This window comes from Neophocaena asiaeorientalis, unplaced genomic scaffold (assembly GCF_003031525.2).
Source record: "Neophocaena asiaeorientalis asiaeorientalis breed wild unplaced genomic scaffold, Neophocaena_asiaeorientalis_V1.1 scaffold35, whole genome shotgun sequence".
NCBI lineage: Eukaryota > Metazoa > Chordata > Mammalia > Artiodactyla > Phocoenidae > Neophocaena > Neophocaena asiaeorientalis.
The window spans coordinates 781,705-798,794 of record NW_020172984.1 but is presented as its reverse complement, the minus strand read 5'-3'; the positions used below and the strand labels follow the sequence as shown (position 1 = coordinate 798,794).

General features: G+C 54.9%; 1 protein-coding gene across 2 annotated transcripts in view; it reads left to right on the top strand.

Moving 5' to 3' along the window:
* Positions 1–5,622, top strand: part of SLC6A17 (solute carrier family 6 member 17) — a 31,363-nt gene extending 25,741 nt beyond the window's left edge. Inside the window, exons 8-11 of one of the 2 annotated variants that reach the window (XM_024742117.1) lie at positions 1,891–2,074; positions 2,659–2,818; positions 4,478–4,640; positions 5,130–5,622. In XM_024742117.1, coding sequence (XP_024597885.1) covers positions 1,891–2,074; positions 2,659–2,818; positions 4,478–4,640; positions 5,130–5,498 — 876 coding nt within the window. In that variant the 3' untranslated portion in view covers positions 5,499–5,622. Of the gene's footprint in view, positions 1–1,881; positions 2,075–2,658; positions 2,819–4,477; positions 4,641–5,129 lie in introns of both variants that reach the window. The other variant, XM_024742116.1, reaches the window with a different exon arrangement.
* Positions 5,623–17,090: the final 11,468 nt, after the last annotated feature.

Here is a 17,090-nt window from a genome sequence, read left to right as displayed (position 1 = left end):
GCCCTTTGCTGTCTATCCCCTGGGCCCTCGTGACAGAGCCGTGAGCCGAGTATTAATGTTGTCTCCTGTTTTACAGGCGAGCAGCCTGTAAGCTGGGAGCCTGCTTGAGGTCTCACAGCTAAGAAGTAGGGGAGCCAGGGTTCAAATCTTGATGCTTCTGCCCCTCCCCCAGCTGCCCCACTCCCACTGCCACAGTGACCCTTAGCCCCTGGGGAGGGCAGGGCAATGCTGCCCCTCATTAACGTGCAGGCCCAAGTTTGGACACCTTGCTTCTATCCCCGTTTGCACAGCTGGAAACTTTCAAAATGACTGTTCTGTTAGGAGGGGTAACAGGAGAGAGACATACCCACGGGGTCCTGGGATCCAGCTGGTGCCAGGGCTCACATGGGGCTGAGCCAGCTCCTCTCAGTCAGCCTCGATCAACCCTCCCCTTCTCCGTGGAGCCAGGGAAGATGACGCTTTCCCTGTGCTCGTGAAAAAGTCAGCTGCATTCTACTGGCGCCAGCCTAATGCTGAGGGACTGTGTCGCCTGTGAGCTCTTCCCATGTGATCAAGAGTGAAAGGGCCATGTCTGGGCACCCCTGCCCTGGTTTCTTCCCCAGGTAACTGGCAGCATAAAGGACGGCGCCCTTCCTTGAGACCCTGCCCCATTCTCACAGGCGTGGCCGGGTCCTCTGAATAGAAGTAGGATGGTAGGGCTTCCCTGGTGGCGCAGTGGTTGAGAGTCCGCCTGCCGATGCAGGGGACATGGGTTCGTGCCCCGGTCTGGGAAGATCCCACATGCTGTGGAGCGGCTGGGCCTGTGGGCCATGGCCGCTGAGCCTGCGCGTCTGGAGCCTGTGCTCCGCAACGGGAGAGGCCACAACAGTGAGAGGCCCGTGCACCACAAAAAAAAAAAAGAAGTAGGATGGTAGCAGGCTTTTTAAAAAAAACATTTATTTATTTATTTGGCTGTGCAGGGTCTTAGTTGTGGCATGCGGGATCTTCATTGCCATGTGTGGGATCTTTGTTGCCACGTGTGGGACCTTCGTTGCCGCGTGTGGGATCTTTAGTTGCGACATGAGGGATCTTTAGTTGCGGCATGCGGGATCTGGTTCCCTGACCAGGGATAGAACCCGGGCCCCCTACATTGGGAGCACAGTCTTAACCGCTGGACCACCAGGGAAGTCCCCGTAGCAGTTTTTTTACACAATACAATCTCGATAACATCTAAATGGCAAGAACTACACTCTCACAGTCTGGGGAGGTGTTCCCTCGCAGTCCGCAGACACTACAGGATAGCGAGAAGTGATGTCAGCGGACAGTGTGTGGTCAGTTCCCTGTGAGCAGGGACCTGGGCATTAAAGCAGTGGTTCTCTACCTTGGCTGCCCATCAGAGTCACCTGGGGGCTTTATAAAACCCTGATACCCAGCTTTACCCCCAGGCCAAACAAATCATTGTCCTCGTGGAGAGACCCAGGCATCAGTGTTTTTAAAAGGCTCCAACGTGAGTCCACTGGGCAGCTGAGGCTGAGACCGCTTCGGTAAAGTCTGGCGTTCAGAGCTGGGGGCGGATGCATTGCTTAGAGGAGGAGAGTCTTGAGCTGGGTGTGTTTCTAAAAGTGAGCATCTCCATCTGAATCACCTGGGGTCCTTGGACAACTCGTAGATTCCAGGCCCCACAGGTGAAGTCCTGAATTAATGTTTTACTCCCTGGGGAGTATTGCCCACTCACATTTGAGACCCACTGGCTGAAAGCAAGAGGATTTAGGGGGGGCGGGGATCTCTGTGAAGGAGGGAACAGCTATATTCCTAAAGCTCTGAGGGCAGAGATAAGGAAGCAGGGGGCCCCCAGGTGGGCGTGGACCCTCACTCAGCCCCGCCCTCCGCACCCGCCCTCAGTCCGTGCAGGGCACAGGCCTGGCCTTCATCGCCTTCACCGAGGCCATGACGCACTTCCCCGCCTCCCCGTTCTGGTCCGTCATGTTCTTCCTGATGCTTATCAACCTGGGCCTGGGCAGTATGATCGGGACCATGGCAGGCATCACCACGCCCATCATCGACACCTTCAAGGTGCCCAAGGAGATGTTCACAGGTAACTCCTCCCGGCAGCCCCCGCTGGGCTTGTGGGCTGTCCAGGGGAACGGTGAACAGGTTGTGACTCTGACTGTAGAAAGATTGGGTTCCCACTGGGTTATTCATGACTCCATACTTAGAAAGCTCCACCCCCCCACCCCCCACCCAACCCGGCACACAGCTGGAGCCTGGCTACGCCACCCAGAGAAGAGCACTTCAGAGCCGGAAGGGAGAAGGCTGTTTGGGAATCTGTGCCAAACCTGGGCTGGGAGATAGGCCTCTTTCTTGGTTGGTTTGCCCTTCTCCCCAAGGGCCTGCTGAGATGTCTTAGCAGGGGTGGCCTCCTCCGTGCAGGCCCTGCACCCTGTTCCATCCCTGTCACTCCCAGCCCCAGGGTGCTCCCTGCCTAGTAGAGTAGGAGCTCAGAACCTCAGCATCTGGACCCCCTCCCCACCTCCATGCAGGGCTGGGCCTACCAGAGAGTGGGCTGCAGGCCTGCTGTGAGGAGGGGTGAGATGGGAGGGACCTGGGTGCCCCTAAGACCCCTGGGGCACCACCCACCCTGCACCTTTGGCCCCATACCGGCCTCCCGTCTCTCTGTAGTGGGCTGCTGTGTCTTTGCCTTCTTCGTGGGGCTGTTGTTCGTCCAGCGCTCTGGAAACTACTTTGTCACCATGTTTGATGACTACTCGGCCACCCTGCCGCTCACCGTCATCGTCATCCTTGAGAACGTCGCTGTGGCCTGGATCTATGGAACCAAGAAGTAAGGGGGACATGGGGGAGAGCTGGGGACAGGAGGAGGGGTCTATCCCACCCATCATGACTCCCTGGAGAGTGCTGTGTTCCCAGGGCTGCTCATGAGTGGCGCAGGAGATCACAGAGTCAGAATGTCAGCCAGAAAGTGCCCTTACAGATCACTTAGGGAAACTGAGTCTCAGAGAGAGGACACGACTGTCCAAGGCCACTGGGCTGGTGAGAGAGAGAGCCAGGCTGAGGACATGAGTCTTCCGGATTCAGGCGCTGGCATCATCCCGAATGGGCTTAAACTACCATAGCACCTTTCCTGGGTACCAACTCTTCAGAATTCTGTCAAGTTCATTAAGCCCTTGGTGGGTACACAAGAGGCCCCTGCCCTCAAAGAACCCATTGACTTCAGCAGCCTGACTCATAGTTCTAGAGTGAGCTACAAAGGAGTATGAGACAATGTGTGGTTTGGGCCCTAAGTTTGGGCTTGGGTGGGGTAAGAGAATTCAGCAATATGAAAGGATTGGGTCTCGTAGCCTGAGCCTCAGGGAAACCTATACACACTGTCAGCCCCTGGCCTCATTCCTCATTTCAGGACAAATCTGTGTCCCCAGGAAGTCCTTTCACTCCCTCAGCAACGCCCAGGGCTCCTCTAACCCACTCAGCCTGACCCACCCCGACGTCTAGACCTGGTCTCAGAATCAGACTCTCACAGGCCCTGCTACAGCCATCTACTTCCTAGAGTGCAGGAGGGAACGGGCTGATAAGAGAGAGCGACCCTGTGAGCCGGGGTTAGAACAGGCTGCTGGAAAGGCTCTCCCTCTTCTGCAGTCTGGTGAAGCCCCGTACCCCTTCTCAGACTGTTATTTTTTAATGCACAAGATAAAATATATAAGATTATATAGGAAACTAGTTATATTAAAAATTAGCAAAATAATGTTTAAAATCTGTGATACAGTAATATACGTGTACTTTATTTTTACTGCATTAAGTTACAAGATCTAGCTGTGGGTCTAATAACAATGGTAATTTCAAAGCAGTGATGAGCATAAATGATGTTTGTCGGTATCTCAATTGTAATGTGATAGGGAAATATCTGTGATTTAATCAGTTACTTACAGCATCTTGGGTACTGTTAATACTACTGTTGTTGCTTGCACTTAGAAAGAAATGCAAGATTTCAGCTAGGTGTTACTGAGGTAAAGATGATTTTTTTTTAATGCCATTCATGTACACAGCCTGCCAGCCTCCCGGAATTTCACCCACATGCCCAGTGGTTAGGCATCCCTGAGTCAGGACGGCCTTCCGCCTTTGGACACTAGGAATGTGCACTTCTACCTCTCTTCCAGCAGGGGGAGTCTAGAGCCAGGCCAGCACCAGGTGGGCTGGGTGCCCAGCAAAGCGCTCTGGAGCCTGTCCACCTGCCCAGGGCGTGTCCTGTGGGCTGTATCATATCCCTGGGTGAGGTGTGACGTGACATCGTCAGAGGAAGTTAGGGGAGGACGACAGAGCCTTTTCAGAGGCCAGTGGGGCCACAGAATAACGTATTGAATGCGAAGAGTGTAATAGCCTGGGAGGGAGGGACTGGTCAGTGAAGGCTTCCTGGAGGAGGTGGCTGGGGGGCATGTGCCAGCATAGTGAGGGTGCCAATTTCTGGACCCTGCGCTGTGCTTGGCAGGTTCATGCAGGAGCTGACGGAGATGCTGGGCTTCCAGCCCTACCGCTTCTATTTCTACATGTGGAAGTTCGTGTCTCCACTGTGCATGGCTGTGCTCACCACGGCCAGCATCATCCAGCTGGGGGTCACGCCCCCGGGCTACAGCGCCTGGATCAAGGAGGAGGTGAGAGGCGGGGGGCCTGAAACCCCAGGGACATTGGCTTCTTTCCAGGCCTTTAATGCCACAGGTGGTAGAGATAACCCCTTATAGGGCAACTACTCAGTGCCAGACCCTGCCAGAGGCTTTGCACAGCTGATCTGTAACCTTTACAACAACCCAAAGAGAGAGGTGGTGTTATCGCTGTCACACAGATGGGGAAGCTGAGGGTCAGAAAGGTGAACGCACTTGTCCAGTCTTTCTAACCCATGTTTTCTCTCCCTGTGGAGTCCATGGAGTGGAACCACCCCAACTTTTTACAAGTGCAGAAGCTGAGACCCAGGGAGGCTCAGGCCCTTAGCCAAGGGGACCAGCTAACCCAAGGAGCAGCCCCCGATGAACCCCATCTCTGCCAGTGCCTGGCCGGGATGAGTGCGGCGGGGAAGTTGTCCTGGAGTCTGAGAGGGTGAGGCTGCGGCAGGGCGGGCAGCAGCCCTCACCCGTGTCCACCCCTAGGCTGCCGAGCGCTACCTGTATTTCCCTAACTGGGCCATGGCTCTCCTGATCACGCTCATCGTCGTGGCTGTCCTGCCCATCCCTGTGGTGTTCGTTCTGCGGCACTTCCACCTGCTCTCCGACGGCTCCAACACCCTCTCCGTGTCCTACAAGAAGGGCCGCATGATGAAGGACATCTCCAACCTGGAGGAGAACGACGAGACCCGCTTCATCCTCAGCAAGGTGCCCAGCGAGGCGCCCTCCCCCATGCCCACTCACCGCTCCTACCTGGGGCCCGGCAGCACATCGCCCCTGGAGACCAGTGGCAACCCCAATGGACGCTATGGGAGTGGCTACCTCCTGGCCAGCACCCCTGAGTCGGAGCTGTGACCACCGCCCCGCCCTGCCCGCCTCGCCTCCCATACCCAGCCAGCCCACGTGTCCCAGCCTGGCTTTTCCTTCCAGGCCAGGCCCTCTGCCCAAGGGGAGGGGCTCTGCCCTGCCTCATCCTCCACCCCAGTCCCAGCCGACTTCTGCTTCCTAGATCTGAGTGGGGGCTGGGAGAAGCTCTGTCCCCCAGTCTAGGCCCCCAACCCAGCTAACCTTCAGAGATCCCCTTACCAAACTACAGCTGAGTTACTGGAACCGCCCAGACGTCCCGATTCCCAGCACAGGGGAGACTCCAAGTGGCCACTCCGGGGGTCACTCCACACTCCCTCTCTCCTGCAGTTCTTAGGTCTCGGAGTCCCTTAGGTCTGTGCTGCTAGGGAGTGGTGGTGGCACAGGGATGGGTTGGGCGGGGTGCCCCTTTCCAGAGGTGCCCAGTTTAAGGTTGGAGATGGGGCAGAGGTGCCAGGACTCAGGGCTTAGACTTTGGGATGGAGTCTGCAGAAATCCCCAAGTTCTGTTTGGTGAGGCAGATGGTGCCCTCTGGTTTCAAGCATGAGCCTTGGCAGCGGGGGTGGTGGGATGAGGGGGCTCCTTGGCCCCAGGCTCAAGGTGGACCCTCCAGTGTTCTTGGCCCTGCCTGGGGTGGGGGGGTGTCCTCCCGCATCCTGCCTGGTAGGGCAGTGACTGGCCCCAGAGCCTTTCCCACTTCCATTAGAGCTTAGCCTGCCCTCTCCCCACACCCCCATCCGGGAGCCCAGAGTCGTGGCCTCTGCCTCTGTCCTCGAGACAGGAGAGGTCTCCAGAGCACACCCGATGGCTCACAGCACAAGTCAGATGGTTTGGAGCACAGCTGTGAAGCACACCCCCTCCCCTCTCGCCAGGGGCCTGACTTTCTTGCTAGTGGCAGCTTCTGCCCTGGAGCGGCAGTCCCTGGAGTTCAGGGGCTCACACCTGGGAAGGAGATAATTTCACTGCCCCTTTGGGCCGCCACCTCTCTCCTTGTACAAGCACAGCCACCCGGTGTGCACGTCGTGTGTGGATACCTCGGAAACCTTTCCCAAGCCGCCCGGCCCGTGGCGGGGTGTGGGGGGCACAGGCTGTGCTGTGGCCACTGGAAGCTGCCCAGGGGGAGGGCCGGGCCTCTGTCCTGGGGCCCAGCCCTGCGGCACCCCACCCACACTTACCTTTGCCTCCCCCGGAAGAGGGCCGCCCTCGGAGTGCAGGCTAAGAGGATTGGAACCTGATTGGAGGTCAGAAGTCTGCAGAGAGATGAATGAACTGATGAAAGGATGCAAGGATGGGTGGATGGAAGGAAGGAGGGGTGGGGAGGAAGGAAGACTGGCTGGGACAGCAAACCTCCATCTTTGCGAGCTGCAGTGGGCAGGGCAGGGGCAGGCCTGGCTCCTTCACACAGGGTCCTGAGTCACTCTTATGCCCCTGACTGCTCTCAGCCCTGGGAGGGACACACTAGGCCCAGGGGTCCCTCCTCCACCCCTTAGTCCCTTGGTTTTCCCCGCCCCCCCCCTTGGGGTCCACTCGCCACCTCCGTTCCTCGTCCTCCTCCCACACGTGCTCCCATTTCCAGCCCTCTCAGCCCCACCCATCCTTCCTGAGTGTGTGGGGGGAGGGGGAGACCCACATCTCCACAAAGACATGAGCTTCTGGGACACCACGTCACGCCTTAGGCCCCCTCACCTGACAGCACCTCCTACCTGGCCCTGTGCCTAATCCCAAGCAGAAATAGCAACAGGAAAAGCAAGGCCCCAGGAAGACACTACTATATATACTCTATACATTCTATTTCTATTGTATATTCAATCTGTACATGTGGGTGTAAATGCTGTTAAATGACAAACCCAATATTATACTGTGGCTGGTGGACTCTTTTCATCCTCAGTGCTGTAAAGATCTATTTTCATTGTATATTTGATATATTTTTAATTTTGTAGCGTGTGGCTGGACCAGGCCCCATCACGCCAGCCTGTGACAGGGCGGCTGAGCTGGGGCCGTCAGCTTGGTCCTCGTGGGCTGGGTAGTGCTCGTAGCCGGCTGCCGTAGGCCGGGCCCTGTCCTGCTGCGTCTCTGCCATTAGACGTAGGGCCCCGAGCTTGGTGTGTGCGTGTGGGTGTGGGTGCGGGTGCGTGTGGGAGTGGGTGCGTGTAGGGTGCTGACTTGTGATCCCTGTGTTCACCACGTTCCTGAAGGCCATGCCGCCCTCCTGCCACCTCCTTCTCCTCTCAGCTCCGTCAGGCGAGGCCTCAGGGCAGGGTTCCGTGGGAAACCCATGTCCTGGGAAAGGCACATGCCTCTCACTGGTGACTCATTGCCTTCACCCCATTGGGCTTGCCAGAAACAGGGAATGAGGCATCTTAGGGGAGTGGGAGAAGTCCCCACATTTATTTTATTTTCTCGCTGTGCCCACTGGAGACACAATGTCTTCAGCTCCGGGGAAAGTGCTGGGTTCCTTAAGATGGTGAGACCCCAAGAGGGCGTCATCTCACCACACCTCTGTCCTGTGTTTGTCCTTGAGACGTCCCTGACAGTGTTCAGGGGGAACAGCCGCCCCTCCCCTGTGCTTCTGACACACACACACCTCTGCTCACTCCTCAGGGGAGCTGGGAGTGGATGGGGCCGATGGGGTCAAGAGCAGGTAGGGCGTCTGACGGAGAGAGATCCAGCCCCAGATTCCCTGGAGGAGCAGGACGTGGCCAGAGAGGGGCAGGCCCTATGTTCCAGCACAGGGTCCCCACCCCACTGACTTTGGTGCTGTCCATGCAGTGCCCACAGGGGACAGAGCAGACTCCGGGGCAGAGCAGGGCAGGCCAGGGGTGTACCTGAAAGAGTCCCTGGTGGCTGGTCCTGCCTCTGCCCGCCCTCCAGCCCCAGTCACCAGCTTCTTGCCCAGGGAGCCCACTCCACTGAGGCAACATGAAGCCTGAGGCCCAGATGGGTGGACGGGTGGGCACAGAGGTTGATGCCAGCCAGGTTGGCTTTTGCCCTCGAGCAAAAAGTCTGTGGGGACTAGTGTTAGGAGAGGCCCTCCTGACTCAGCCTACGGGCCGTGAGGCTGGGGGCCAGAAGCTGTGTGGTCCCAGGCCCATGCAGGCCTGCACTAGTACGGGGAGGGGGCTGCCCTCTAGCTTCTTCACAGCTGCACCTCCCCCCTCCCACTGGAGTACATGTTGGGACGCACCCGACTCCCTGAGCGCCCACCAGGCCCCCAAACTGGGTGGGCCTGCTGCCCCTTCACCGGAGCCTAATGACTGGGGATGGGGGAGAAGGGCCCAGCGTCCCTTCTCATCCTAAGCACACATGCCAGGTGTCACTTTCGGTTCTGGCGCAAGTTCAGAAAAATTCTAGTCCACGTGCCCCATGCTGGTCAGAGCCCTGGGTCCAGACCACTCAGCCCAGGGGAAGGGATGAGGCTTTGTCACCCCTGAAGCCCCTCCTTCCTCTCTACACCCCCCATGGTGTACAATAAAGTGTCTGTTCTTACCAAACCCCTCTTGCCTTTCTGACCTGCTCTGGGATCGGGGAGAGGGGATGGGAGAGGCCGCGGATCCCGAGGGCGGCTTTGGGTTGAAAGCCTGGATGGGATGGGTTGGTGAGGACCGCTGTGGGACTTTGGGGGCTGCCTGGCTGGCTGGCTGTCTGGCTGAGGAGGATGAAGAGGGGCATGTGTTTATTTTCCTAGGAATTGTCCAGGATAGGTAACCGCATACACTGGTAGGAAGCCTTACGGATTCCAAGTACTTCACACATCTAAGCTCGTGTGGTCACAGAGCAACAGCTCTCTGAGGGAGATATGCTGTTGTCCAAGTTTTTCCAGATGAGGCAAATGAGGCTTCGTCTGATGGGAGGACGGTGTTTTGTGTCCGTGTACGGGACCTCGTAGGGAAAATTCCTACCCTGCCTTACTGCCAGGAAGACAGCCATCTAGGCCTGTCAGTTCTGCAAGGGGGAAGGTGGGAGGGGCTGAAGGTGGGAAGACGCCAGTGTCCAGAGGCCTGAGACTGAGGTGGGGGATGGCCGGGGACTTGAGGGTTTGCCAGGAGCAGGCCACTTAAGTTCTGAGAGAACGGCCCCTCTCTTCAAGGTAGCTATCTTTTTTGCAAACTTCAGTAGAAGGTAAAGGTGAAATATGAGACTGTTCATTGCCTTTTTTCCACAAATTTCAGTCTCAAGTATTTATTGAGCACCTACTGCATGCTTAGCTCTGCAGAACAGAACGACCTGGGGGTAGGGAAGCACTACTTCTTTGCTTACCCTCAAGGAGCACAGACACTGGAAGAGACAAGAAGTATGGATCCCGGGGGAGGCCCCACCACAGGGCACTCTACTCCAGTCTAGAATGATGCTACCTGATACCTGACACCCCCAAAGTCCCCCAGGGAACATTCCATTTCCTTCTCCTGCCAGAGAAGAAAGTGTTATTCCAGGAATAGCCACCAGATGGCAGGAAAACCTTTCTCTCCAGGTCTTGGTCCACTTACCCGTCTACTCCACTCCATCACTTATTCTTTTGCGGGCTGATTTATTCTTGAACAAACATTTATTAAGTATCCACCATGAACAAGCTCTGTGCCAGCTATGGATACACAAAGATAAATAAATCAGCAGCACTCACTGTCCTGAGTTTGGGGAAGGGAACCCCTCCTCCCCCGCCCCCCATCTTCAAATCTCCCCATATATCTCTTAAACAGGGAATGTCTTGGTGCTAAAAATATCACTCCTTGAAAATTAATTCAATTATTTGTTTAAAGGTAATGTTTTGGGTTGAAATGCCAACGCTCCTGCCAGGAGGGACACATAGATCCACTAAAAAGCGATATCACAAATGCTTGGGTTTGAGGGAGTTATGGAGTCAGACTTCCCAAGTTCAAGTTCAAATGCCAGCTAGGCTTCCTGCTTCCTGAAAGACCTAGGGCAAGTTATTTAACCCCTCTGAGCTTAAATTTCCTAGTCTGTAAGACAGGTATGGATTGAATGAGATAATGCTTGTTGCTGTGTATCAAGTTACTCCAAAGCTTAGTGGCTTGAAACAACCGTTCTATTATAGCTCATGATTTTGGGGGTGAGGAATTCAGGTATGGCTTGTCTGAGTGGCTCTTCTAGTGGCAGTTGAGGTCACTCAGTGGTATTCAACCGGCAGATGACCTGGTCTGGAGGGTCCAAGGTAGCCTTGCTCACATTCATTCAAATGGCTGGCACCTCAGTGAGAACAGCTGGCAGCCTGGGCTCAGACTGTCCCCAGAGGAGCATGTACAACTGGATTCCACAGCACAGTTCATCTCTGGGTGGCCAGACTTGTATGTGATGGCTCAAGGTGCCCAGAGAGATCGATTCAAGAGATGGGAGATGGAAGCTGTCAATTTCTTAAGGCCTGGGCCTGGAAAATGGCATAGTGACACTTCTGCCATATTCTGTGGGTCACAGCATCTGCCCAGAGTTAATGGGAGGACATACAGATCCCACTTGTTGATGGGAAAGGGGCCAAAGAATTTGTGGCTGCCCACGAAACAGGCCTATTCCAGGGTGCCAGAGATCTTCAGTCACTGGTGCCTGAGTGGGGCACAAACAGCTAAGTTCTGATGGGGAAGTTAATGGCTGAGCTTGGGCCCTGGGTATAGAGAGCAGACAGGGAGGAAGAGGAGGGCATGAGGGGGGCATGGGAAACAACTTTTTTTTTTGCGGTACGCGGGCCTCTCTCTGTTGTGGCCTCTCCCGTTGCGGAGCACAGGCTCCGGACGTGCAGGCTCAGCGGCCATGGCTCACGGGCCCAGCCGCTCCGCAGCATGTGGGATCCTCCCGGACTGGGACACGAACCTGTGTCCCCTGCATCGGCAGGTAGACTCTCAACCACTGCGCCACCAGGGAAGCCCCGGAGACAACTTCTTTTGACGCATGCTTGCCCGGGGCAGGTAGCATGAAGTAGGTTTGAATCATGACTCTATCACCAACCCTATGACCTGGGGCAAGTCCCTGAACCCTCTGAACCTCCACTTTCTATAGGGAGAATGACAATAACAACGCTTCCTTGCAGAGATGTTGGGAGGAAAAAATGAACTCTTTCTGGAAAACCTACTGGAATCCAGTATAGAATTCTTTCCAAACTGGAATATAATAGGTGCTCATTAAATATTAGCTTCCTTCCTTCTTGCAACTGGAGTAAGTCCATGGGGCCTGCTTCATTCTGGGGGCCCCATCACCCTTGCAGTGAGTCATTCTCCCAGAGCTAGTTTGAAAGCCTAAAACGCAAAGAAGCCAAGGAAGGAGGGGAGAGAAGGCACTGTTTTAAGGAAAGGGAGTATCAGAAGTGTGGGTGTCTCCCCAATCCCTCACACTATCATGCTCCCCCCAACAAACAGCCATAAACAGCTACACAGCTTCAGCCAGCTCCAGCCACAGGGCCTTGGGCTAGAGGAGAAGGATTCTATAGACCATAGGGATACGGCGGCTTTTTTAAAAAAGGCCCCAAATTCTTTAACACTTCAAGGGAATGGAGTCCATGCTCCTCCCCTGGAATCTGGGTGAGCAAAACCTTCCTTTGACCAACAGAGTATGGCAGAAATCATGCTATGTGACTTCTGAGGCTAGATTAGAATTGGTCATGCCACTTCCGTTGGGAGTTCTGGGGAAACCCAGCCACCATCTAAGAAGTACAACTACCCTGAGACCAGCCTGTGCCAGAGAGGCCGAGTGTTTGCAGGTGTACCACCGACAGCTTCAGCCAAGCTCCCAGCCAGCAGCCGGCGTTAACTGCCAGCCACATGCACACACCTCGGTGAACGTTCCGCCCAGCTGAGCTTCAGACGTCTGCAGCCCCGGCTGACATCTGCCTGCAGCCGCGTGAAGAACTAACTCTAAGCCAGGACTGTCTGACAGCCCTTCCTAACTTCTGACCCATAAAATCATCAGCAAAATACAGCACTTGTTGGATTTATACCACGAAGTTCGGGTAACTTATTTCATAGCGACAGTAACCGGAATATAAACCTTAGTGCATATCTGGCCCAGCCTCCTCGTAGAATAGTTGCAGAAACTGGCCCAGAGATGGGAAACTCAGAGCCTCATAAACCACGGAGTTGGAGTCAAAGGGCTGCGAGCGATCTGAGTGTCAACCAAGTGGGGGCAAAATTGGGGTCAAAGACTGGGTTTCTCCCAATCCAGTGCACCCTCCGGTAGAGCAAGATGCTGACAGGGAGGGCTCCCACCTTCTCCCACCCTCCTCCCACCCTCACCCCACTGCCTCATTAATTCCATGCATCAAGTATAAACCAAGTATTCTGAGTGCCTAGGACTGTGCTAAGCACTGGGAATACACAAAGAAGGTCAGGCAGGGGTCCCTTGCCTTGTACTTCTACTGCCTTGTAGAAGCAGTAATAATCTGACTTGGCACGTCCTGTCACTGTCACACTCACCGGAGCCAGGCACACTGCTGCATTTACTTACATGGTCTTACATGGGTGGAAACCCTGGGAAATGGGGAGAAGACCATGTGTGTCGCTCAACAACCGCCCAGCCATTATTAGGATTACTCCAAGCGAGCCACGGTGCCAGCTGTAGAGCAGAGCTCCACCCTGGGGCTCCCTGGGTCAGAGCTGGCTGGCTTCTGGGTCTGTCTGTTCTTCCCAGGGCTGACCCAAGCAGGGGAGAGTCCCTGGGCTTCGTGAGTATCCAAGAGGAGCCAGACTTTGGTCTCCCTCTCCAGACAACTGCTTTCCTTTCCCTGGGACACCGCTGGAGGGGACCGGACCCATCAGGATTAATTAACCACTCTAATGGAATAAGCCAGTTTTGCTGGAATTTAGCCCAGGTGGGAGGAAGCTGTACTTTTCTAGATGGAGAAGCACTGAGTATCAAGGAGTCTTGCCAGCTGGGCCCTGAGCTACCGGGTGTGCACGCGTGCTCCCACTCTCTGCACCTGGCCTGGGTGTCTATCTCAGCAGCCTTGAGCCAGGAGGGCTCTGGGAGTCCCCTTAGCTGCCCTGATCCTGTGATCCCGTGAACACTGTTCTACATTCAGAGGCCATGTGGGCCCAATATCCTTCTTGACCCTTGGCCCAAGCCCAGGCCTAGCTCAGTCTCCCAGCACTCACTGTGGCTCCACAGGGCTGGAATCTGTCAAGGAGAATGTGCTTGTGAGCTGACAGTCAGGTCCCTTCTATACCTTTGACTCCAAGTCCATGGTTTATGAGGCTCTGAGTCCTGGCCAGGCCTGAGCTTGTAGCCTGTACCCTTCTGGTCTTTTCCCTTTAAGAGCTGGGCCATCAAAGGCCATCTCTGGTGTTCCCCAAGAGCCCCAAATACACCTTCACTAGGATTTTCACAGCAACTCAGCCCTACCTTTGTACCTTGTGCCGAGCCCTTCTAGCTGACCTCTGCAAGGCCCCGTGGGCTGTCCTCTGTGTCTGGGTTCTTCCCTGACCCCTCCTGGGAAGGCTCTCAGCATTTGATTTGGAGCCTGCAAGTCTCCACAGGCTGCCTGGGGGTGGGGGTGGGAGGTAGGATAAAGTGAAGTGATAAGCACACGGGAGGTTTCAGCCTCCTCTCACCCTCCCTTCTCTCCCTCCATGAGGGGAAAAGCTCTATCACCCTCTGCCCCAATGATGATGACTGATAAAGCAATTCAATTAACCAGTCTGGGAAGCAGGGAAGGCTGGGAAAGGATGCTGGCTCCTTGACCTGGACCTCAGGGAAGAGGGTTTGGTTCTTGGCAGGAGCTGGAATACCAAAAGGGGGAGGTGTGAGTATCAATGGCTAGGACTTTGCCTTGGCAGCCATTGGGCCTGCTCCTAGGCCTGGAGCCCCTCAAAACAAGCAGAGTCCAGAAAAAAAATGGAGAGGAAATTGGCTAGTTTCTGTCACCTCAAAGTGGCTGAGCCCCACACCAAGCTCCCAGTGGGCAATCAGGAAGGGTAAATGGCTTTGATGTCAGGCTCTCAAGCCTCCCACTGGCCAGATCAGCCTCAGCTCTCAGAGAGCAAGGGCCTCATATGAGGGGGCTCTAGAAAGGCTACAGGTGCTTAAAAGAGCCCCCATCCGTTCCACTCTGGGATCAAACATTGCTCTCTTCCTTTTCTTTGCTATACCTTTATTCCTGTTGAGGAAAACCCACTGTGACTGACACTTTAGCATGAACTGGCTCCCAGATGGATGTTCTTTCCAGACAGCTGGAAGAAATCTGGGCATCCAGAGGAGGAAAGTGAAGAAAAGGGAGAGAAGTTTGTGGAATTCGGAATTTCCAGCTGTGACTGCTTCGTGGTCTTGCTTAAACCTGTTGGTCATCAAGATCTTGGAGGAAAGGAAAAGGGAGAGATCAGGCCAAGTCCCAGATGGGAAAGATACCTGAGGTCCTGGAATTGACCGGAAGCCTATCAGCCCCATTTTCTCCCAAGACGGCAGCCCAGTGAGGTCTGGAGCAGGGTCTCCTAGCACCACCAGGGGGCAGCACCCACCCATCCACAGTAGGTTGTCACATGGCAGTCTGGTGGGGGGGGGGCCTCTCTCCTTCCTGGGTTCTGAGCTTTTCGGAAATAGCAGGACCTCATACATACAGCATTGATGGAGACAAGCCCTATGAGGCCAGCTGCGGCATGCTGAATCCTCCAGAAAATTCCACAGAGGCCCAGGTAACAGGTTAGCCCAGAGCTGTAGGATAAAACCTTCAGCAAGTGGTGAGGTCTTCTCTGGAGGCCTCTGGCCTGGCTGAGTTCCCTTCTCCAGGAGCCGGGCAGTGTGCTGAATCAGGGGCCCTCCCACCCAGTGCACTTTCACCCCGCTGCCTCTCCCAGGCTGCGCCCTCTGTTTTCAGTGACTCTTCCTGGGTTCCCCTGCTCCGACCCCAGCTTTCTGACCTCCTGTCCAGGCCTCCTTTTTCTCTGGCAGTTTTCTCCCTCCATTTATCTCCCCACATGCTTCTCACCATCTACAAACAGCACAGAGTGAAAGCACCAAGAGGGTGGAGATTTACCAGGGCAAGGTTGGAGGGGCTCTGTTTTGTTTTGATTTTCAGGGCCTGGAACAGCTTCTGGCACATAGTAGGTACTCAAGAAATATTTACTGAATGAACAAATGACTTAGGAGTGGGATGCTGGGATGGTATTTTTCACTTCTCCCACCCACCCCCACCAACCTCTCCCTTTTCTTGGAATGACTGAGTTCAGCCAGCCTGAAGAATGGAAAGTGGGGGAGAGACCCCAAGGGAGTTTGCCAGGACACAACCAGATAGGGCTTTAAAGCTATTCATTACAGTCAATTCTTTCATAACCGTGCTGTGGTTCTTCCTTCCTCACTCCAGCTTCTGGCCAGTCCTGGGTCTTCTCTCCCCAGTCACAAGTGGGAGATTTGTTTTCCACTGCAGCAAACTCAAAGCCAAACTCTGAAATGCAGACATCAGGCCCAAGAGGTAGGGAGACTGGACACAAAATGGGTGCCAGCAAATGAGCGTTTCTGACTACAGGTCAGGATGGTATTTACCTCTTCTGCATCTTAGTACAGATCACAGATCGTCATCATTATTTTGGTTTTCTGACTTCATTAATGACAAGATTTTGCTTATAAGAATTCCCCGTATTTGTACTGGGCTTCTATTCTAACCTCTCCTCAGAGCACCCCCAAGCCCCTGTCTTGTTTCTCCCAGTATAGCCAGGTACTGCCTGATCTGGAAAACAGATGATGCACCGGTGTCCAGGGAAGGTGTGTTAATCACCTTGCATTTCTGCTTTAAAATCCTTCTTACGGTGATCTGGACAGACATGGAGGCTTGCCTGAAACTGTAAAAAAAAAATTTTTTTTTAATTAAAAACAAAGAGGATTAATTTAAAGATGTGGAAGAGGTCTGGACTTAAAAACAAACAAACAAAAAATGAATCTGGACATTGCTCTTGGGATGAGGCCAGTCAAGTCGGGCTAGTGCCTAATGTTTTGGGTACAGCAGCTTGTCAATCACTTAGCAAACAGGTTCTCAGAGGCAGGCACTGTGGGAGCTATTAAGGTGAAAAAGCAGACCGGACTGGAAGAGCTCAGGGTCAGAGAGGGGAGATGAGACAGGAAAAGGGCAAAGTCAGCTTGCAATGAGTGAAACAGTAGAACCAGGAGGTTGCTCCCTAGGATAATAAGCCACGGCTTTAACCTAATGATCTTTCAGGGCAACCTGCCCCACACCCATAACAGCGCCAAGGCTACGGTTTCCTTCCGCCCGCCTAAACCAGGAGATGCTTCTGTGCCCAAGGCCGCCGGGTCCCTTATTCCACCGCGGGGGCTTCGGTGACTGTGACAGAGGCCGCAAGCATAGAGACCACGGGGATCTTGGGCCCAGTTGGGGGCGGAGTCGTCAGGAGGCCCTAACACAGTGTCTGGGGGAGGAGGGGGCAGCCTCCTCCTAGCGACACTGTCTCTCCGCTCTTTCTTCCCCGGCCTCCAGTCAGCCACAATTAACCGGCAACAAAGCGATCAGCTTGGTGGGGACGAGGCAACAGGAGCTGCCAGAAGGGGCGGGAGCAGGTCAGAGGTCAGGGGTCGAGAGCGCTTAGGTGGCAGCCGGACTGCAGTGGGAGGAGCTCTGGGCTCGGGGGAGGCGGGGAGCCGGGC